General features: G+C 40.3%; 1 protein-coding gene across 2 annotated transcripts; it reads right to left on the bottom strand.

The window, feature by feature from the left end:
* Nucleotides 1-459: 459 nt before the first annotated feature.
* LOC147903624 (uncharacterized) lies at nucleotides 460-4903 on the bottom strand. 2 transcript variants are annotated; one of them, XM_087372675.1, is made up of 4 exons: nucleotides 4644-4903; nucleotides 3810-4534; nucleotides 1520-3635; nucleotides 460-1418 (listed from the first exon to the last, which is right to left on the bottom strand). In XM_087372675.1, exons 2-4 carry the CDS (start codon nucleotides 4202-4204, stop codon nucleotides 1146-1148), a joined length of 2784 nt encoding a protein of 927 aa, XP_087228801.1. In that variant the 5' UTR covers nucleotides 4205-4534; nucleotides 4644-4903; the 3' UTR covers nucleotides 460-1145. The 2 variants fall into 2 exon arrangements, with proteins under 2 accessions (XP_087228801.1, XP_087228802.1); XM_087372676.1 differs by having other exon boundaries at nucleotides 3810-4903.
* Between the last annotated feature and the right edge of the window lie 19373 nt (nucleotides 4904-24276).

The raw sequence follows: 24276 nt of genomic DNA, 5'->3' as shown, positions 1-24276 counted from the left end.
TCTAAATCCATTTATGGGTGTGTAAAATTCCGAAATCCATTTAGGAGTTTCAAAGCTACCCCACCAACCTGTTCAAATCATGAGGCCATGTCCACACATGATCTCTAGCTGAAATTCCAAATTGAGAGGATAAATAGAACTGGATAGAAGGGTTTCTTTGATACTAAAGAAATGATCAAGAATAGGGAAAAAGGTAGAGGCTGCTGTCAGGTGTTCAGAAATCTTGCATTAATGGAGAGAGGGCTCAGCTTTTCACAAACCAGATCCTTGAATGACAGGACCTCTGTCTCATTTTCTACTTAGTCTTTACAGAAGCAAACATGCATTATATATATATGTATAGATAGATAGATAGACAGAGAGAGAGAGAGAGAGAGAGAGAGAGAGAGAGAGAGAGAGCTGGTGGAATAGCAGAGATGTCCTTGTGCAAATCATCAAGAGTCCAGACCACCAGTCTACTCCTCAAAAATTTAAAGCCGCTGCTGTGTAGTCCGTCGTTGCGTGCTAAGCAGATTTGAAAGTGCCAAGCAGAATCAGAGGTCAGAATGCCTTATGCTTGGAGTACACCACAATGCCCCCCTGTTTCAACACGAGTATAGACTACATAGGCAGCCTCGCTCCCTATTGTCAGATATAGGAGATCATGTTTCCCATAATATGGGTTCAAGAAGGATGTAGTGAACTGTAAATCTAAGAGTCTCTTCTTGGAACATGTCAACAGAATCCTCCATTCTCTTTCGTGTCGACTTGGGAGGTCATATTCCCCATTTTCAAGTGCAGGATGTGACTACATGAAAAGGAACAGGCCTCATGCTTTGACAATCATCTTTCCTCTCAAGCATCAGCCACATGACTAGGCTACCATCCAGCACTCTTAAAATTTGACCTCAAGGCTTCAATGTCTCCTGAACCTTCCATTTCCTGTTTGCACCCTCCCTTTCAGCCCCTTTTTTTTGGGAAGGGTATCAGGGTATCAATTTCTGTCCAAAGACTGGTGCAGCTGCAGAGGTGGAATCTCTCAAAACATAACACCATCAGAGAACCAAAATAGGAGGCAAGAAGGCAAGAAGTGCTATGATGCACAGTACATTGTACTTATGGAAACCATCTCACATATAAACCATAGTGACAGCAGCTCTGAAGTGTTACAAGTCCACATCGCCATAAGCTCCTTGCAAAATTGAGATTTGACCCTCTTTCAACATCAGCTCCTCATCCAATTTCTCAGCTAGCCTTTTCAAATCTGTGAGCTCCAAAGTCAATCTTAAGACTTCCCTTGTCATGTCCTCAGCTTCTTTGTGAAACTCGTCCCTCTGCTTTCTAACTGATGGCAGCTCCTTTCGTAATTCATTGACTTCTTTTGCACGCTCTTGCAAATCCACTTGCAGGACCTCTATCTCCTCCTCCTTATCGTGAAGCTGCCAAACGTGTCAATCAGTTGAAAACTGAGTCAAAAATCTTGAAGCATAATTGAGCCATAAACCAAGCTTTTACTAGTAATATAAATAGAGAAACTCACCTGATGTTCAAGTTCCCGAATCCGTTGGTTGGCCACCACAAGTTTTTCACATGATTCATCCACCTCAGTCTGCAAAAAATCCCTCGTGTGGATGAGAGCAGCAATCTCTCCATCTAGCTGCTCTAGCTCTGCTTCTCTCAATTTCAGCTTCTCACAAATAACCTTCCAGAGTATCCTTTTTCCATTATTGAGGTCTTCCTTCAATTGCTGTTCACTTCCATTCATTGCCTCATTACTTCGCCATACATTTGCCTTCTCATCATCCTTCTCCAAAGCGGTTGAGCTTCCCCTGAAGAGATCAATCCCTTCTTTGGAAGGTTGAAACATCCTTAGAGTTGCCTCTGCCTCCCTCTTCTCTCTTAATGCGGCTCTTAAATTAATAAAAAGCTGCCTGTTTTCATCCTGTAGAATGACTGCACGAGATTGTAATCCATTCATTTGTCTTTGTAATTCTTGATTGTGCTTTACCAGGTCTATTGGAGTTCCTTCAAGAGCCAAACTTCTGTCCTGCTTCAGATTAGCCAATTCTACCTGCACAGCATCCATCTCGTTTCTGAGGGCATGTTCTACCCCTACAAGCCTTAACAGTTCTCTCTGAAGCCTTATTGTGCTTTCATCTTTGCAGTCAGATGTGACATCGACTGCTTTGTTCAATTCCTGCCACAATCCATCAATAGTCATCTCCCGATTGTTGTAAACCCTTCTCAATCTTAAAATCTCTTTTTGCAAATTCTTGTTCTCTATCTCCATAAATCTGTTTCTTTGAGCAAGAGTGTCCAGCTCATCATCCTTGGTTTTCAACTTATCGCATTTGTCAGCAAAATAGCCCTTCAATTCTGTCACCTCTGCCTCACTTCCCTGGGCTCTCTGATTCAATGCATGGAACGAAAATTCGGATTCTTTGGCGTGTGCTCTCCATGAAGCTTCTTTCAATTTAAAAGAAGAAATGGCCTTTTGAAGCTCAACTCTCTCCTCCGCCATCTCAATTACCCTATCTCGCAAACGTTTCTCTTCTATTTTTATTTTTTCAAGCTTAGCTGCCCATTCTCCTTCCCTCCGTTCAAGCTCCCTTTCCAAGGTTTGTTGAACAAAGGCTTTGTCCTTTTCAACGGCTGTGACCTGGGATTCCATTTCCAATTTCATGCGTCTCAAAGTGTCAGCCGCAGCCTGTTGCTCAGAAATTCGTGTCTTCATTTCCGCAGCAACCTTTGAAGCTAAGTGTATTTTCTCCCTGCGTAGTGTGACAATTTCATGTCTCAAGGCATCCAAATTCTGAGTGGCCAACTCACCCGAGGAATCTACCAGACTAAGACTGTCATGAAAGGGTACTTTGGTGGACTTATCGATCGAAATGTTGTTTTCCTTGTCTAGCACTGCAGCAAGTTCGGTAAAGAAGCTGGAATTAGGTTCCTTTTCGAAGCAGGCTGCAGTGGAGAGCATGGGGCTGTCGTTTCCCTTAACCTCGCGCTTCCTTGATAGCTCAAGAGGCAAGTCAATCGATCCTGAGGGTTCATGTGCCCGGCTGGAATGATATCCTATTATAGACGGGGACGTTTCATGAATAACATCCACAGGCGTGGCTGCGAAGGGGGACTCGCATCTTTGTTTAGATGGATCCTTTTTTGGTGTCTCACCAAAGCGTGGGCTGTTCGTCCTACTCTGTTGCAAATGCGGCTTTTCAGCGACCATGAGAGCACTCAGGCACCTGAAAGGCGAGCTTGCCTTTCGAGAACTTGAACCTTTCTTAGAATGAGGTGATTCGGAGGCCAGAGACCTACTCGAAGAGCTCTCTGTGGCCTTGGTAAAACAGCTGCTATAGCCAGACGAATCGCAATAGGACCTTTCCGATGTCGCAACTGATAGATTATGCGAATGGCTAGGAGGTACGACCAAATGCGCATCCGAAACTGAATGAGAAGCCTTCTGTAGCTCCCCCTTCGCAGAAGATAACAACGCACGGGTCTCTGGAACCTGCAGGAGCCGCATACGAGGATCGCCTGATCGGGAAGTATCGAAAGAAGAACGATTCTTGGGAACGCTGGAAGCTCCTTTACGCCGATTTGTGTTTTTGTCGGAAGAAATCTCCTTCGCAACGCCTCCCTGAGAAATGGATTTGCTGCAGTGGAAAGTGCCAAAGCATGCAAGGCATAAGAATCACGTCCATATTCGACCACAACTTTCACGCAAATCCTCACGAGTCAGCTCAAAGTGACAGTCTTCGTTATCTCTGATGGTGAGACGAAGGCGCTGAGATGAATGAAAACGCCAATTTCATAGGATTGTTACTCACACAGATGAAGAAGAGGTTGCAAAACGATGCCTGTCTAAGGACACGCTGCCCAATTCTTCCCGATCTTTATCCAAGCAGAGGTCGCGGCGAGAGCTCGGATACCGAAAATTTGAAGCTTCGCCCGTAAACACAGGGTACGCCGAGCCTGTCGGAGGCTTCACTCCCAAAGTATGCTTAGCAGTCGCCCGTTCTCTATCAACAAAAATTTCGCCATCGCTAGAAACCTGCATGCCGCAATTCGACGCGCTCCGTCGCCTCAATCTGGTCGGCGCAGATTCCAAACTGCCAGCGCCCTGCTGATCACGGCACTTCGACTCCTTGGCATGAAACTCGTCCACATCGTAGGTCACCAAGAGGCAATTCTCTGATGGTCTGAGGGGAAACACTCTCCGCATGGAGACACACGATTGACAAGCAAAGTAGAGGATCTTCGAGGCCGCCGCGAGCAAGATAAGAGCCAAACCGATACGAGGAAAGGCAACAAATGCGGGGATTGAAGAGGCACAATCAATGGTCTTATCACAGAAGAAGCTGGTGGGAGAGGATGTGAAGGGTCGAACAGTGGATACAGATTGCTACAGGGGATAGTCGAAATTGCTGTTAAAGCGGGCAGATCAGGCAATTCAATCTGCGCGACGTAAACTTCCTTACGTTTCTACCGGGCTGAGGTTGTGAGTAAGAAACTGATCACAATTCCGTCTCGCGCGCAGGCAGATTGCCTCTACCTGGATTCAGCAAAACTATTTCTTCGTAAGCGCATTTCTTGAAGCTGTTGCAATGAAAGCATTTCAGCATTTGAATTAATTCCACAGATTTCATCCCAGCAATTCATACCGCTCCTTAGCTTCTGTTTGCAACAAGGAAATCAAATTCTTCGGAGTTCCTGTTCTCCTCCGTCTGCCAAAATGCTAAGCGAAAAATCGTCCCGAGCCGGATACAGCTGAAAACCGCGTTCTTGAAGGAGGTAGGGGAACAAGATCGAAAGGCAAATAGAACGATGGAGGGATGGTGGGAGAGATGCGAGATGTGAATAGCGCGATGGAGGAATTATGGTGCGAGGTCAGATGCGTGCTTGTGCTGGAGATCTCAGAAAAACTTGGAGGTCGAAGAAGAAGACGGTCAGTATACGACGTATTCTTGTACGTATCCGTATTCTACTTCTAATCCTATACGTTGGTCTAGTCATCTAGAAAGGGTTCAAGAAGCACTCTAGGGCGTGCCACAGGGTACCCCCAACGCTTAACGATGATCGATCACTTCCCCGTGCCTTCACAGCCAACTCGCCATCCCGTCAGTGGACGACTCCTCCATTCAAACAATCGGGATCCATCGTCCCAAGATGGAACACCCGCTCTGTAGGAGGTTGTTAGGCAGAGACAAAGCCTTTGTAGCCATGCCCCCAAACAGGAGGCCCCGTATCACCGCTAGGTGGTGTATGGGGAAGGCCTTTAGACATATAAAATGAAAGGGTTTTTTTTTTTTTTTTTTGGGGGGGGGGGGGGCTCTATTAACAAAAAAGGAAAAGATTACAGCTTATTAAGCTAAACAACTTGTAGCACCTTGGAGGCTATCCAAAATTCTGAGTGTTAAGTCCCAAAATATTCCAACACAAAATTGATGCTGTGATGTCTTGAAAACACTCCTCTGTCATTCTAACATGTCGAAAAATTATGGCGTTCCTAATCTTCCAAATTTGGTACAGTGTAATCCCTTTGATCAGATTGCAAAGTCCATACTCAACATCATTGAGTTCGCCTTTATCTCCGAGTAGAACTAAAGTTCATGTGAACTGCCTTCCATATAAAATAGAAGTTTAAGAGAAGTCAGTAGTCACCTTATTGGGATAAACTTCGTATTGCTAAGGCAGCGTATGCTTTGGGCAATGTGCCCTACTTTTTGAGCCACCCTTGTATATAAGGTGCATATTTCCCAACAAAAAAACAAAAAGAAAAGGAAAGCATCAAGTTATTGTGGAGCAACAGCAACTTAGGCGGTTTGGGCATCCACCCATCTAAGCTGGCTACACGAGTACAATTCCCCCAAGAAGGCCTCTATTGCCTGTTAGTGTAGACCATTACCGGTTGTGATCCCCGTGTGTCATGAAAGGGAGGTAGGAAAGCTCTAACAAAAGGGAGAAGGAGATGTTCCCTTGTGTCTGCACTAAGAAAGTTTCATCCTGCAAAGGAGAGTGTCTCAAGAAACAATAACAAATAAAGGGATGTGAATGGTTGAGAAGTCCCAAAAATGGGAGGGATTTTGGCATTCCGTAGATTTCAGTTGTAGAATCGTGCTTGTGGGAATGCATTGTTTAAATAAATTAATTAATTACCGGATTTATTAAGGGGATGGTCAACCTCTAGCAAAAAGAACACCACCCATGGCCAACGTCGCACACAACAAATCAAAATTCTATTCAATAGGCAGAGACACACCAATCTCCATAAGCGCATTGCTAACAACGGGGTCCTTTCAGCCTATGACCCAACTCATATCTCTGAGGTTGCATTTAGCCAAGTCTAAGATAGCTGACTCTCTAAAGCTGACCTTTACCCGGTGCTGAAAGACGACACTATTGCAGACCTCCCACACTGCCAACATCACCCATGCGCGAACATATGACCAACTTGCAACTAGTGTAGACGGTAGAGATGAGGTATTCCCTAGCAAGAGGATCCTCCATTGTGATCCCAAGAAAACCTTTGTCATCAAACGAGAGCGGCGATTCGCCACTTCCACTTCCCTCCAAACTTCACCACACAACGGACACAGGAGACATTGGGAGACGCTTACAAGTTTGCCTCTCATAGGTAGCCACTGCTTGATGATCTTCTAGAGTACAAAATGGCTTTCCTTGTAGCACATGCACTCCATATCTCTCCGAATCGAGACCTCCACCAAGCAGAACCTCTCCTTGAAGCCCCATTTCCGATTCAAATCTAGGATTAGAGATTGAACATTGTATACGTGACATGACAGAAAGTCTACGGAGGGGAGTTATCCCAAGGGATCACGGGTTTGACCTCCAATCTAGGGAGGTCACTCACTTTGATGGCTGGGTCTAAGGACTCCTCTCTAGCACAGCCTATAGCATGTCCATTTTCATCCTTGTTCAAAGAGAATTGAATTCTAGTTGGTCAAGCAGGAGTCAATCTTGTCTAGGCTCCAAAGGTCCACGTAGTTCTTGATGCCCTTCTTATACAGGTTACAGCCCTAGTAATATCATGCATGGCAAAAGGTCTCCACTCTTGTCGGAGCCCTGATCCACCAAATTCTATTACAAGAACAAAATAGATGGCCAACATGCAAATGAACCTCCCAGCCACCACGGATTCCAGTGCTTCACTCTCTAGATCTTCACTGTTGTCCCTTTCCTCGAACTCTCTTTAGGGATCTGAAGCTCTCTCTAGAATCCTCCCACCTTTGCCTAATGCCCGCCATGTGGATTCTTCTTAGTGTGCTATGTGTCCTAAAGAGACCTTTCATTAAAACCCTCTTAAGGGTACTCCAGTCACACCTTCCAATAAGGCTTAGGAGCACTCCTACACCATAGCTCTTTACTCCACCTATGCAAGCATTGCCTAGACCTCTTGGTTTCCCAACTCATATCATGGCCTTGATATTATGGTTAATGTAACATATCCTTCTGAAGATTCATGTATCTTGAGATAGATTTCTCATTTTCTTCAAATTCCAACCTTCTACGATGGGGTTTTGCATAGCTTCTAGCTCTATCTTGAGCCCTTCTGATGCTATCTTTAGCTAATTTAAGCATTTGATTCATAACTGGGGCTCTAGGTTGAAATCCATACATAATCATGAATGGATTAAAACCTGTAGTTAGTTGAATGTTTGGCACTGTTATATGCAAATTCATTATGGGGAAATATTATTCCCAATTAGTTTGCCATTTACTTACATATGCTCAAAGCATATCCTCAAGGACCCGATTGACGCTTTTAGTTTGACCATCATTCTATGGATGATCCATGGTCTCATATTAAATAAGTTTCCAACCTCAGAAACACAACCCTCCAAAAATGGCTATTGAAATTGCTATCCCAGTCACTAACAATACCAGCTGGTAGCCCATATAACTTATAAATATGCTTGACAAATAGCCTAGCTAATTTTGGACTTTTAATCTCTTCATTGGATAGAATAAAGTGAGCCATCTTGGTCAATCGATCCACAAATACCCACACAGAGTTATGCCCCCTCTGTGTCCTAGCTAATCCAACAATAAAATCCATGGAGATACTTTCCCATTTGCCAGATGGAAACTCCAATGGGTGTAGGAGACCTCCTATCTTAAGGCGTTTAGCCTTATTGACTTGGCACTTCAATGCATAACATGGACATCCTTATCTATTCCAAGCCAAAAGAATTCCCTCTTCAGAAACGCATGTCTTTTGAATTCGCCAGTATGCTGCACTCAGACTATCATGACACTCAAAAAGAATTTGGCACCCAATGTCATTGTTATCTAGGACAGACACTCTACCCTTGTAGAGCAAGTAGCCATGTCCAATAGTTTATTTTTTCCATTGGATTCCTTTATCACCAACTTGTGGTGTGTCACCATTTCCATGTGAATCCTCAGTGAAAGCTCCTTGATTGGTTGGTTGTTATTCCTTTGCATATTTCAGAAAAGTGAGGATCAAACTCACATTTTTCTTTCAAGGACTCTAGGAAATCATTCTAGAATTGAGTAAAACTCAACTCATTAAAAATTCGTATTCGGTTTAGGGAGTTTGTTACCACATTGAACTTCCCCTTCTGATCTGTCAATTGGATATCAAACTCTTGCATTATTTCAGCCGCCTAGCTTTTCTTCCTTTAAGCTTTGGCTAAGATTGCAAATCCACTTAATGCTTTCTTTATCAAAATGATCTCAAGTATGGCACCATACAAATAATTCCTCCACTTCTTCAAATCATAAACTATAGCATACAGTTCCTTCTTATCTGCTAAGTAATTCCATTGGGCACGATCTAAACTTTTGCTTTCAAAGCCATTGGCTGACCCTTTTGTAAAAGTACTGTCCCAACAGGAAAATCATTGGCATCTGTTTCATCCACGAATGGTTCATTAGGATCTACTACCTTTAAGATAGGATCAGATGCTATAACTATTTTTAACTTCTCAACGTTGTTCTTTTGAGGTTCATCCTGTATGAAGCTACGCCCCTTCCCCTTAAGCTGGTCCATCACTGAACAACGATTCCTATAAACCAGACAAACCTAAGAATGTCTACAATTCTTGTAGGTTTTAGGATGTGGCCATTGCAATATGGCCCTTAACTTGTTGGGATCCATATGAACCCCTTCTTGGGATATAACATGCCCCAAATACGTCACTTCTTTTGCAAATAATTCACACTTGGATTCTTTTGCAAAAAGAGAGTTATCTCAAAGCAATTGGAACACTTTCCTCAAATGTTCCGAATGATTTTCGATGAGGGTCTCATCTAGGAATACTACATCAAAATTTTGTAAATATGGCGTCAAGTCACTGTTCACATAAGTGCCATCAAAGTTGATGGAGCATTTATTAAACCGAATGGCATTACTCTAAATTGATAATGCCCATACCTAGTACGAAATGATGTCTTATGGACACCTCTTCTCTAATTCATACTTGGTGATATCCTGATCTTAAGTCTATTTTAGTAAAATGTTTTGCCCCTTGCCATTGATCAAAGAGCTCATTAATGCAAGGCATATGATACTTATTATTGTAATTTCATTTAAGGCTGGTTAACCTATGCATAAACACATAGTACCATCTTTTTTGTTTACCAATAAAACTAAGGAAGACCAAGGTGAGTTATTAGGTTGAGTTTAGACCTTCCTATGGAATTCAAGTAGTTGTCTTTTGACCTCACGTTCTTCCATTTGACTAAGTCTATAGGGTGGTTTTCAAATAGGGGTAGATCCAAGCATTATGTTTATTTTAATGTCTACATCTCTTTCATGAGGTAAACCATCAAGCAAATCACACGAAAAAAATAACTTTAAATTCAACCATTAAATCGTTAAAAGAAGATTCATACTTTTTAAAAACATTAAGATAATATTTACACTGTTTAGATGTTGCGGTCAAGGCCCATGGAAGTTCATAGAGATATACCTCAAATTGTTGGTGGTGTAGAAGTTGTTCCAATTCCATCAAACAAATAAGGGGATACTTGGGGACATTATGTTATCCTTGAATTTGGAAGACTCTACCATCTCTTTCAAATATAATGGAGTAAGGGCCTATTCCCACTACCAGTTAGGGAGCACTAGTTAAGGCTCTTAATGGAGTGTTCTCTTACGTGTGCATTCCCATTGGTATTTAGAGAGTCTAGTTAAGTTAAATCTCCTAACAGCTGGTTAAAAATGCTTGTAAATTTAACCCCTTCAAAATAGGCACTTTAAGGACTTTTTTATGTTTAAGTTAAAGGTGAACAGTGGGAATGCTATTTAAGCAAGATTCTTGTTAAGAAGTTTTCATAGTCAAGATCAAATCGGAACTATACAAGATGGGTACTCGTTTAAAAGATCTCGAAAAGAAGAATCCATTGTGACCTTAACTTTAAAAAACGGACTTTGGATTGATGAGATAAACATTTTGTGGGAAAAAAACCCCGAAATTTTTAGTTAAGATCACTTGGTTCATAACATAATGGGTTACCAATGGGAATGCAATTCCCTTTTAAAGGTTAACTTTAACTTAATCGAATTGGTTATGTTAAGCTCACTAATATAACCTAATTGCTAGTGGGAATAGGCCCTTATTCAAATAACTCCGCTGCAAGCTATGCCTAAGACTATACAACCATTCTTCACCAAAAAGAACATATGTTCTATCGAGATGCATAATTTGGAAATCCAAGTCATCTTGATAGCCTTGAATGTCCACTTTTACACCATGAATCATGGTGTCCCAAACTTTTATCACTACCCTTTGCTAGAGAGATCACATTTTTATGGGCACTTGGACTCTTTGGCAGCTTCAATTTCGTAACTAATGAACAGTTTAAGAAATTATGTGTTGCACTATCATTGATCATAATTATAACTTATTGCCTCTTAATTTTTCCATGCATCCTCATTAAGTCATGAGGGCCAAACGTGGGCTGCCCCATTGCTGATGCAAGGCAACACATGTAGGTGCTATCCTCATGGTGATAGGCAACACATGTAGGTGCTATCCTCATGGTGATAAACCTCTACCTCAGTGTACTTTTCAATACCTTTAAGCGATAACACTTGCACCACATGTGTTTGTTTTGTGGAGGTTTATTTGGGGCTTTAGCTCCCACGTATTTATTCCTAGGGTAGTTCCAAGCAACATTGTGTTTGAGGTTTCTTAGATGGTGCCTCAGAAGTCTCCTTTTTAAGATTGGAAAATTTGCTGAACTTAGTAAGAACACCAGTTTGTTATGAAGATCTAGCTTTGGATTTCCCTGTAGTGCCATCATATATTTGGGCATATTTATTTGCTTCTTCAAAGGTCTTGGGAGAATTCTTCTCAACTCAACCTTGTGGGTCTGTTTCAGACCTCTCACAAAACCCTTATATTTCAAAATTCATTAAAGGAAAAACTCGAACAAAAAATATAAAAATAAGTTAGGGACTATTAGCGATACATTAATAGCTCTAGTTGTAGCAATATCCAAGTTATGTAATTCTCAATCGGCAACCCCTATGGCAAAATCGCCAACTCCTCGAAGTCAGGTTGAGAGGTCTACCTCTCTACTTAAAGCAACCTCAAACATTCTTAAGGACTTAAAACCTCCAATTTTCAATGGGGGAAGAGAAAGAACAAAACAATCTCTCTACTTAAAGTAGAGAGGTCTATCTCTCTACTTAAAGAAACACTGAACATTCTTAAGGACTTAACCACCAATTTTCAACGGGGAAGATAAAGAACAAAACAAGGACATGATAAATATGTTCTTACAAAAATGGGAGACTTCCATCGACTTAGGCACACCGCTCCTGAAAATCAAGTCATGGAAGGGAGTCTTTCTTTTGAAAATAAGGCTTATAAATGGTGGATGAAAATGATAGGATCCCTAGGTATTGGGCTGAATTCGAACAAGTTTCTTAAAAGAATTTTTACCTAAAATGAGCTAGAAAGGGCTTGGAAGGGCTTATGCCATGCAGGGAGGTGGGGAGAGGGATTCTTATGGAATAGTGGGCTACCTGTTTGGATCTTACATCCATCTTGCAACGATTTCTTTTGGCCCACAACATTTTACATTTAACACTTCAAGCCTCCTACTCCTACCAAGAATTATAAGGCTTGAATCAAAGGAGAGAGCACCTCATGAGTGATTTGGAGCATGTGGAGGAGGAGAGGCAGAAATGAAAGTATTTTTGTCCAATTTTAGAAGACGTTCATCTACAACATTAAGAGGTTTTTCCCCTCCATAACATTAGACCCTTAGTGGAGACTCCGAGGGGAAGGGGTGAAAAGCATGGGTAAGATTTAACAGAGAGAGAAGCATTTGGTTCTTAAGGCCTCCTTGTCTCATGCACCCCACATACACCACAAAAATGATGGTGGTTCAAGGAAAGGGTCGAGAGGTTTCCATGTCTTTCCTCACCTTTCCATGTCTTTGTGTAACCACCAAGCCTCACTCAATCAACAACCCACTTCATTCTCTGGAGTCGCCACCATCACATCCACCTTTTATCTCCTAGGATTGCATCGAGACCTAGAAGAGTTGAAACATTACCAAAACCAAATATCCTCTTGTTTTGTGCATGCCAAAATGGAATAGAGCCTGAAGCTCCATGAAGAGCAACCTAAATTAGAGAAAGATAAAAACTAAAGCCCCTATGATCCCCCTAATAAGGCATGCTTCCACCCTTTAGAGCACTTATCTTGATGTTTAGATCCAACAACCCCTTTTCTCATGTAGTTCCACGGTAGTCCCAAAATAAAATGTTTCGTTGACCTTGATAGCAAAGCGTCTAATTGTCTTTTGCCCTAGTCCTCCACACATTAGCCTCGTTGTTCACAATCAATTTCCCACGTTCTCAAGTGGGTTATGTATGGTTTATGATCTTTTGCCCTACATTAAGGTAGGCCTAAGCTTTTTTTATATTAATGTCATCTTAAGCATGTTTGAATTGTTAATTATAAATGTAGTGTACAAATTACACTATCATGTTCTTGCAAAAAAGTCTCATGAACACATCATTCCCTATTCATCTGCATCACCATTTCTCATCATCCCCACTATTTGCACCTCTAAAACCTCACAATACTACTTATTAAACTACAAATGCTCATTTTCTTCTATGAATTAAATGCAAGACGTTTTTCTAATGTGAGGGGCAATATCTCAAATGTACACATTGATGAGGATGCCAATAATAAGGTAGGATGGAATCCTTGAGAGCTGACTCCTCAATCCCCTAGCTAAAATTAAAAAACCATCATTGAAGGGTAATATATTCATAAAAATATCATCCACAAGAAAATGATGGGCATACCAAGCCCAAATATCAAGGATAGAATTCTCGCCCAAATCCTCGTGATAATAGTAAAATACTCAAGAAACATAGGTGGCATGCATATGTTACTAGCAAGTTGTGTAGGTGAGCCTAACAACGGGTAGTATTTTATGCCTTGAATTGGTGTCCCTAATAATTAAACCAATATGAGCATAGTCCCCAAACACCGACTAGCCCCAAAGGTATGTCGATTGGCTACTCGCATCTCAATAGCATCTTGAAGATCCTAAGTCTCTCTCTCTCTCTCTCTCTCTCTTTAGTTAAGATGATGCATACTCTATTAGCTTTTGGTCGTTTGACTTGAGATTTCAGAGCACTTAGAGGACATTGCCACCATACCATCAAGTGTAGGGAGCAGATGCAACATTAGGTACCTTCCCACAAGGGAATGTAAAATCCCTTCCTCTTTATGAGTCGGATTATGACAATGCCACATTTGCAAACCAATAATAGCACCTTGCTACTAGGAACCTCGGAATGATCCTAAGAGTAGCCTACGAATGATCTTGGGCACAATATGAGAGAAAAAAGAGTGGTGCATATTGTGCTTGGGTATAATATGCACAAGGGGAGTGCTTTAGATAAAGCAATCAAAAGAAGAAGAGATGATAGAAAGGGGAGTAGGTGAGATGAAGAGCTAGACTCTACATGAGGTAGTATTGGTTAGGATGCGGTGTGCAACATAAAAGTTGGCAAGCCTCTATTTTGTTATGTAAAAGAAAAGAAACATGTAGCACAAAGTCTAATTTTGGAGTGTAATCAACTATAATTACTTTGAGATACTTGTTGAAATTGATGAAGGTTTCTAATAAAAACAAACAATTGGAAGGGTGAGGGGAGGTGAGGCAATGCAGAGACGAGGAGGGAAGAGGAAGCTACGTTAGTTTAGGTTACGATAGGCCAATTATGGTGGTTTAGGTTAGTTTAATTTAAGCTAGGTTAGGTTACTATATGGATTAGTTTAGTTACGTTAAGCGTAGTTTTTGTTTTTTGCGCGCAGGAAGATGAAATTATATTAGGAAGATACGTTAAGTGTAGTTACAGAAGTTAAGTTACAAATCTTCTATGTTTGATTAACGTACCTTAATAAAGGTTTAATTAATGTAAAAATTTCAAGTTGTAGATGTAATTTGTTCTTTAACATGTGTATCACGCGCGTCATACTTTCGAATTGAAAGTCATGCATAAGGCTATGACGATGTTCACATTAAGTATATTTTCAAAGGCATTTCTTTTATGTACGAAAATGTGCCATGTTGTGAAGATACGTACAAAGACTGGATTGACCAAATCATAGATTAACATAAACTGTGGTTACGGAGGCTTGTCCCTCCAATACGTATAAGGGCGTCGGGCCGACAGACTTTGTCGGGTTTGGTGGACCCGAGTTGTCCACGTGGACAGATATTGACGGGGCACACGTTTAAACACTCAGAAAACACGTACGATTTCTGGGCACGTGTGCGAAGATCTGGGCGATTCGTGTGAGCACCTCAGACGTGTGGCGTTTACGTATACGGCTTGCCTTAAACACCTCAAAAATAAGGTAGGTACTTCGTTGTTTCCATTTCAATCAACCTTCGTTCAAACTCCTGATTTGTAAGCGCCCACGTTGCGCCCATTCCCATCACTACCTATACTATACTAGACTTTACTAGTTTTATTATGTTGACTTCTTTACCCTTCATTAACCTCCCGTCAAGTTGGCCAAGTTGGCTTACTTCGCCCTTTAAAGGAAAGGAAACATTTTCTCTCACAAGTTTGTGGTGAAAGTACACACACAGCTAATAGGGGCCTAGGGCCCCTAACCTTCCCAAAAATAGAATCCCAATTAATGGGAGGGTGGCACGATCGATTAAGGTGGCGGAAGTGCAAAATTTTAAAGTGTCCAGAGCCTTCCTGTAGAACTCACGAGCCCGTCTTATCCTAAAGATTCCAAGTGCCGCCCTTGACAACTATAAAGAGCAGGGGGGCAAGGGCAGAGAAGAAGCCGTGCAAGGCCTTCCCCGAGAGGAAGAGGGCAGAGATGAGAGGAGAGAGAATAGGAGCATGACAACTAATTAAGGCTAGAACATCAATGTAGAGTTGCTCACAAAAGAATGGTTGCATAAAATCCCAGCCGGCATCTCGACTAGTGGTCAAAACCTATGTGTATTGGAGGCTCGTTAGAGGTGTGTGTGGGTTCAACCACTACCGTGGGCCTTGGTCTACTGCCCTTTGTCCCAACCCAAAACATATGGACCGCCTAGGCAGGTGAGTGAAAAGTGTTGTGAGTGGGGTTAATACAGTTGGGTAGTGGGAGGTTTTTTTAAATTTAAAGAATGGCTACATAAAATCCAAAAATGAAAAAATGGTTGTACTATTACTGTAAAAATCCAAGGGTAAGTAATAAGTGCCTCGGACCCCCCCAAGAATTTGCAGGGTGCCGTTATTGTAAAAAGACTAAATGTAAGATATATTAACATCAAGCAAGCCAGCTTTCAAATCTACGAACATAATAAAAATCAAGGCTCAACAATGGTTCCAATCAAGGAGGAACTTATGAGAACACATGAAGCCTCCAACTAGATGCAAGCAAAGGTGGACCAACCAAGAAAAGGTCAATAAATTCACGTGTGAGCAGAGCAACCAGGCACTTAGGGAAGGTCAACTATGCACATAGACCCCTTAAACATGGAAGACAAAACTACACTCGTGAAAGAAAGAGACATTTTGCTAACTTGATTTTGAGCACTCAATGACTTCCTACACACACCCTTTAAATGGTACCTTTCAAACAGATTTAAAAAACACTTGTATTGAACCCAAGCTCTATGCTTATATATTTTTAAGAGACCCTAGTTGAAGGATCATGGTGCAATATTATGTGAATGAAATATCATTATTGATGAATGGATATAATCTTATATTCTTATAATGGTACTCGAATGAATGACGATTGATATATTGCATTCTTGAAAGTGAATTTGAATGTATATTTGTTGCTTTTGACGTAATATATATGACAGTATGTTTCTTTTGCACAAGCAAATTAATATTTTGTATATGTTTCTGCTCAACTTTAACAACGTGGTGCGCGGCAAGATTTGGTCATATGTGATGGAGATACGGAAAGTGCATGCCTTGGTCTCTTTCTTGCAGTGTAAATATTGTGGACACAAGTTCACGAGTGGTGCTAATCGCATCAAGCAACGTTCCTAGGAATTGGCAATGATGCCGAATTGTAGCTCCATCCAAACTTTCTAGGAGCACGGTGCCAATGGGTTTGATTTTCTTGACTTTATAAAGTCCTTGGCCTTGATACTTTAATTTGTCCTTATGGACATTGACCTTGATACTTTAATTTGCCCTTGAGATTCCTATCAAAGCATGCATTCCTTCGTCGAGGCATCTCGTTTTAGCACTCAATAATATTTGTCTTAGGTTCCCATTCAATTTTTGGCCTTGTTCACGATGACCTTGTGAGTTTGATGGGATACTCAACCTCACTGTGTGGAGGAAAAGTAGCGTGCAGTGTTCAATGTGTGAGTCCTAATGGGATTAAGATATGTGTAAGGTTTGCACGAATTATAAGACCATTGGCAATTCATTGTAGGCATAACAAATTCGCATAGACATATGCTAACTCTTAACTTGTAGGCCCAAAGTGGGCAATCGAGCTTACACTTGCATCGGGAGGGTCAAATTGCAATTACAGCCTCCAACATGGGTAGAACATTGCTTTGGGACTAAGTTCAAGTGGACAAGATTACGGTCTTAGAGACCAAGATTACAACATAAGGACTCGTGGCTTTGGGATTACATCCAAATAGATGGGATTATGGTCCTAGAGACTGAGATTATGGCCCGGATGTGTTTGCATGCATAATTACAAGCACGAAGATCGAGATTACGATTTGGGTCCTGCGATTACAACCTCCACCTATGCGATTAGGGGGCATCTTTGCTAAACCCTCATGACGTCTCTTTATAGATCATGGCATTATTCCCTGATCCTTAGATCTTATGTTGTTATCTATGGTGTTAGCTATACCTAATTATCAATATATTCTGTCATTTTTAAGGTATATAAATTAATTTTGCTTTATGTTTGTCAGTTTATAGAAGCCCTTTTAAACCCAATCATTGTTTAACCCCCTATCTTTGTTTTAAGTTCCTTTAATTAAACTTTGTTTTTGTTTTTGTTCCTAAAACATTTATTGCCTTTTTATGAGGTTTTGATGGCCCTTATGATGTATTCTAAGGGTCTCATTTTTACCTCCCTTAACTAACATTTATATTCTATATTGAAAAAATCATAAGGGTCCCTTAATTAACCTTCTTATCCCTTCCTAATTTTTAGCTAATGTTTTCATGCAATTCTTCACTCTTGGTCATAGACTAAACCCCTTTAGATTTTTTCACTTTATCAGAATTCTTAGAATGTAAACCCTTGCTATGTTCATAAATTTCTTTAGAGTATCTTTTTTTAAGAATTTTGAAAGGTTTGTTCATGTTCTTTGGTAAAGCGATAACAAGCCAGGGGATATAGGCATTACATTTCTATTGAAATTCAACTTCATTGTTCTAACAACTGGTTGGTTTGGATGGTGGCAAGTAAGTGGACCCTGACCCTGGAACCTAGACTACTTGATGGATTCGACACCCTTTTCCAATCTTGTGTTCCTACTTCAAATTCAATGTGATTATAAATTCTCAGTTTTTGTTAGAATTTTTGCAAACTCTCAAATTTTTGCAAGTCCCAACTTAGACGTCGTAAATATTTTTATACTTGTCTCATATATAACTTTTTATCCAAATGGTGGAATTAATTGAATGGCTCATTTATTGATGGGACTATATCTAAACACATACACAGATTTCCCAACTAGCCTTTGGTCGGGCTAGTGCCATACAGTTAATTCACATTGATTAGATAACTCTTTAGTATGTATAGTTTGTAGTCATGTTATCATTGGATAATTTTTAGCTTGAGATAAATATTTTTTAATAGGTCATGTTTTGATTCCATTTAATTTGAGTACTAATTATTACTTTTTATGTGCAGAAACATGGGTACCACCTTACTATGGAACTGGGATATGCTTATATTGTTAAAGGGTACTTCAATTTAGTTTCATTTATTTTATTTATATTTTTTCCAACCTGTGCTTGTTATAATTATCCAATTGATTGAATTAATTGTATGGTTCATTTATTGATGGGATGTGAAAGTCTACACACACACACACACACACATCAAGTGAAATACATGCACTCATGTTCCTATGCTATGCAATCATGTTCTGTACTCATGCTATGCATTTAAAAAACATTGCAATAAACCCTTCATCGTGTGAGAATTTATATTCTCAAGCTTAAAATTTATATTCCCCTGGCATAATGTGTACGAGAGTTAGTCACATAATGCATAGTCTCCAAGCAATCTAGCCTTAGGAGCACTCTGGCATCTTGGCACAGTCTGTAATTCCCTTGGCAAAATGTTTACAAGAATTAATCATATAATGCATTGTCTCCAAGCAATCCAGCCTCAAGAGCACTCCGGTGTCTTAGCACAGTAGTTTGCAATTCCCCTGGCAGAATGTGTACGAGAGTTAGTCATACAATGCATAGTCTCCAAGTAGTCTAGCCTCAGGAGCACTCCGACATCTTGGCACGGTCTACAATTCCCCTGGCAGATTGTGTATGAGGGTTAGTCAAACAATTTATAGTCTCCAAGCAGTGTAGCCTTAGGAGCACTTCGGCATCTTAGTATAATATGCAATTCCCCTGGCATGATGTGTATGAGAGTTAGTCATATAATGCATAGTTTGAGGTCTCCAAGCAATCTAGCCTCATGAGCACTCCGACATCTTGGCACGGTCTGCAATTCCCCTGGAAGAATGTTTACGAGAGTTAGTCATATAATACATAGTCTCTAAGCAATCTAGCCTCAGGAGCACTCCAGTGTCTTAGCACGGTCTGTAATTCCCCTCTCAGAATGTGTACGAGAGCTAGTCATATAATGCATAGTCTCCAAGCAATCTAGACTCAGGAGCACTCTAGCATCTTAGCACGGTTTGCGATTCCCCTGATAGAATGTGTATGAGAGGAGTTGGTCATACAATGCATAGTCTCCAAGAAATCTAGCCTCAGGAGCACTCCGGTGTCTTAGCATAGTCTGCAATTCCCCTAGCAGAATGTGTACGAGAGTTAGTCATACAATGCATAGTATCCAAGCAGTCTAGCCTCAAGAGCACTCCAACATCTTGGCACGGTTTGTAACTCCCCTGACAAAATGTGTATGAGAGTTAGTCATACAATGCATAGTCTCCAAATAGTCTAGCCTCATGAGCACTCTGACATCTTAGCACGCTCTGCAATTCCCTCGGTATAATATGTATGAGAGTTAGTCATGTAATGAAATAGTGTGTACATTTTAATATTTCGTATATTGAGTGTATACATTATATTTCATGCCAAATTAATGTGAACTTTTTGTTTTAGTGTCCCCTTAATTTTTACATTTTGGATATACGTAATATGCTTAATGTGTACATTAACATTGAAGACTTAGCATGCTTAGTGCTTATGCTATACAAGCTCCTTTATTGTGTACATTCTAGATATACCTTAGTATATACATTCTCGAATAGAATAGTGTGGACATTCTAAGGTTTAGAGTGAATTCAAATAGTTGTGAACATTCTAAAGCTTAGATATACCTTAGTGTGTACATTCTATTCTGTAATAAAATAGTGTGAGCTAAGTATGTACACATTTCATAGACATTCTAAAAGTGGTAGACTTGGTGTAAACATTCTATGAATTAATGTGTTAAGTATGCACATTTTGGTTCATATTAAAATAGTATAAACATCTGTGAGCATTCTAAGGCTTAATCTGCTTAATGTGTATATTAACATTGTAAGAATTTGTATGTTTAGTGTGAGCATTCTATTCTATAATAGAATGGTGTAAACATTCTAAGACCACCTATTTAGTGTACACAATATACTCTATATTCGAGTAATATATACATTCTAAGATTCTCATTACTAGCTTCTCTTTCGATTTATTATGTGTTGTATATTAAAATAGCTTGATTGATGTACTTAGTGTTCTAAAAATTATTAGACTTAATGCAAACATTCTAAGGATTAATGAGGAAAGTACGTATATTTTACTTCATATTAGAAAAGAGCAAAAATTCTAAGAGGTGATATGCCTTGTAAGGATTCCTAAATATATTGTTTAGAACAGATTACACTTTCAAGAAATGGCTTGACATTTGACCATGTGACCAATGTGTTAAGTATGTGCATTTCGGTTCATATCAAAATAGTATAAACATTATAAGGATTAATATATTTAGTGTATACATCTACTCTATACTGAAATAGTGATTTAGTATTCTTTAATGTATATATTATAGATATACTTAGTGTGTACGTTCTATTCTAAAATGGAATAGTGTGAACATTCTAAGCCTATCAATCAGCAAAGGAATGGTGTGAGCATTCTAAGGCTTAATATGTATATTAATATTGTCAGATTTAGCATGCGTAGTGTGAGCATTCTATTCTATAATAGAATGGTGTAAACATTCTAAGACTTCACCTACTTAGTGTACACATAGTACACTACATTCAAGTAATAATACAGTCTAAGATTCTCATTACTAGCTTCTCTTTTGCTTTATTATGTGTTGTATATTAATATAGCTTGATTGATATACTTAGTGTTCTAAAAATTGTTAGACTTAATGCAAACATTCTAATAATTAATGAGGAAAGTACGTACATTTTACTTCATATTAGAAAAGAGAGAACACAACACCTCACAAATCACTTTTTGATCACATATGGACAAATGCACCGCTATCAGAATCAATTATAAACAATATACCAATCTATTAGTCAAATCATGATGCACTTGTACTATGTTACAAAATGCCATCACACATGCTTTGATAAAAGATACAAAAAAACTTACTACTAGGAAACTTTGCGCTTAAAAACTAGAAGCTTGAACATGACATGACTAGATTTCTAGATTACAATATCTCAAGAGCGTCTTTTATGTACCTCGCTTGCTAGAGATACGAACTTGTACAACACTGCTTCGATGCCAATAAGTAAGTTACACACAAAGTGAAAGAAATTCATGAATCATGATTCAAGCTTATCGATTCCACTAACCAATTTCCATTCAACTTCTTGATAGGTGATACCAAAGACAAGTTTGCAATCCAATAGGCAGAATACAAACTACCGCACCAATAATCATTAAAAGTCAATTCAGCTTCATAAGGTGCTTGCATCAACAAAAGCCAATTCATCCTTGCATCAACATCTACTACAACTACTCCACCATTTCAAGGATAGCATGCCAAAAACTTCTTGTCAAGCTAGTCAACTTTATGTTCATTGGAATCAAATACAAAGTATCTTATGAGAAACTCTAAATGAGCAAACCTTATAGATAAGAGCATCAATGTAAATATTTTATCAATGGCATTTATTTAAGACAATTTGAAAAAATTACTTCTTCAAATACACTTCTTCTTTGATAACATACAATTTAACTCTCAAAGGATTTATTAAGTTTAGACCTCCTTTGTTAACAAATTCTAATAGATTACCTCCCAAGCTTCCATAACACATTATAGAACATAGTCAATGGGGTAGTGCTTTCGAGCACCCAAATTGTGCCCCCTTGTTTTTATTGTAATCTCAAACTTGCTTGCATTAATCGTATTCTACACTATACTAACCTAAAATCCTTTCTTCTCTAACTTATGGTCTATGAGCCTATTTTTAATTTCCTCTCTTGGCTCCATTGGAAGATTGCACCAACAAGCCATGAAAAAGCACCCTATACAATTAAGTTGCACAAGAGTACATTATGACTCGTCAATGTCATGGCCACATGATTTTTGACAAAGAGACACTAGATCAATTCCGACAACAAGAAGTAAGGCATGTTGACCTATGGAGTATTCGTGGATGTTATCCAGTGGATCCTTTAACTAGTTCTTCTCCTATCTTTGAAAATGTGACAAGTTTGATTCAATACATAGAGATGGTCTTTAGGGCTTACTTGGATTTTGTAAATGTTAGATATCAATGCTCCACTCTCATGTAACTACGCAGGAACCAGCTAACTCTACTTGTAAACCCCCCATATGAGGAGAAGGCATTTGAGTAGCTCGGTTATCCGGTAGGTCCTGGTTTGGACACCAAATGGGGGCCATGTGTGGCCTGATGGATGGACGGCTTCAGATAGAGTTGGCACACTACCAACTAGGCTACATGCAAGTGTGGGAAGGCATCCCATGACTGACCGCACTGAGGGTGGATGGAGCATTTCTCGGGGCAGCCCACTCTCGAGTTGTAGGGCCCATTTGGAGCCCCAGATGATCTCGGATGGCTCTGGGCCGAATGGCAACCATAGGGCAGTTTCTCTATTCTGCACCACGATTCTATCATGTGGTCGGTGGCCCGACCTCCAGTCGGCCGTTTTGGGCGGACTGGGTCGGTTACCCAATTGGGTCTAACCGACTACGACTGGTGGCTATATAAGAGCAAGCCCGTGAAGCCCATCATCATCACTGGCTACAAGAACCCTGATTCCTTAGCATCCAGCCTCTGTCCTCTACTGTTTCCAGCATACCATCGAAGCTTCTCACATAGGAGCGCACGGCTGGGAGGCAGCACCATCTATTGTATCAGTTTTACAATAATCAAAATTTTTTATTCTCCATACTATCTGCTTTTCTCTCTTGCATACGAGATCCTGTTATCTGTTGAGCACAGACGTTGTATTGTTTTCTTATATGGTATCAGAGCTTGGGCTCTAGCAAGAAGATTTGGTAGTGTGTTTCTGTTTGCAAGCAGATTGTGAGAGATGGCCCAACAGCTGGCAAGACTGCGAATCCCACTGTTCAGCGAAAGCGGAAAGTTGGACGGCACTAACTATCCACTCTAGAAGTTCAAGATGAAGACCATCCTAAGCGCATACGAGCTTTGGGATACTGCTACTGGGGTGGACATGAAGCCAGTTGCGAGACCGAATCTAGCCAATGCAGGACAACAGGTAGTACCAACTGCGGATGAGATTCTCGCGTGGATAAGAAGAAATGCAGATGCACTATGTTCTATTGTCTACAGTGTAAGTGATCCTGTCATGGCGTTAATTCAACATGTCACCACAGCGGAGGAGGCATGGACAGTCTTGAAAAATCAGTACGAGACCACGAATCAGACGCGGATTCAAAATCTGGAGACTCAACTTGCAAATGAGAAACTGTCTAAGTCTGAAATAGCAGAGAAGTTTATCACCAGGGTGAAGAATCTGTGCGATTAGATGACTACGATTGGCATCACCATCACCAGCAAGAATCTAGCACAAAGGTGCATACGGATTCTCCCACCAAAGTACGATGGTCTTGTTACGACGCTAAATACACAGAACAAAAATCCATCCCTCAACTTTGAGGATTTCAACGTGATGCTTCTGGAGGAGGAGATGCGTCAAAAGATGAGGCTGGAGAAGATTCGGCTTTCTCGGCTGGATCAAAGAAAGGTAAGGGTAAGGACTCTGGTAACCCATCTTCTTCTGATGATAAAAAGAGAAAGAAAAAGATCAAGTGCTTCTATTGCAACAAGGCAGGGCACAAGCAGAATGAGTACTGGAAGAAGATTGCAGATGAGAAGAATGGAGTAAAGAAAGAGTCCAGCAACAGTGTGCAGGCAGTACCAGTAGAGCTGCTCGTAGCGATTGAGGAGATTTGCACGAAAACAGTTCATGTACCTACGGAAGAACCTTGAATTATTGACAGTGGTGCATCGCGCCACATGACCAGTCGGAAGGATTAGTATACCTCTCTACATCCAGTAGGGAATGACATCCGGGTAGCAGTCGGCAATGATGCAAAATGTCTAGCAAAAGGAAAAGGTACGATTGCTCTCAAG

Source organism: Dipteris shenzhenensis, chromosome 3 (assembly GCF_047967505.1).
Source record: "Dipteris shenzhenensis isolate YYH24624 ecotype China chromosome 3, Dip_SZ_1.0, whole genome shotgun sequence".
NCBI lineage: Eukaryota > Viridiplantae > Streptophyta > Polypodiopsida > Gleicheniales > Dipteridaceae > Dipteris > Dipteris shenzhenensis.
The sequence above is the reverse complement of the archived record's forward strand: the minus strand, read 5'-3'. Positions and strand labels throughout refer to the sequence as shown.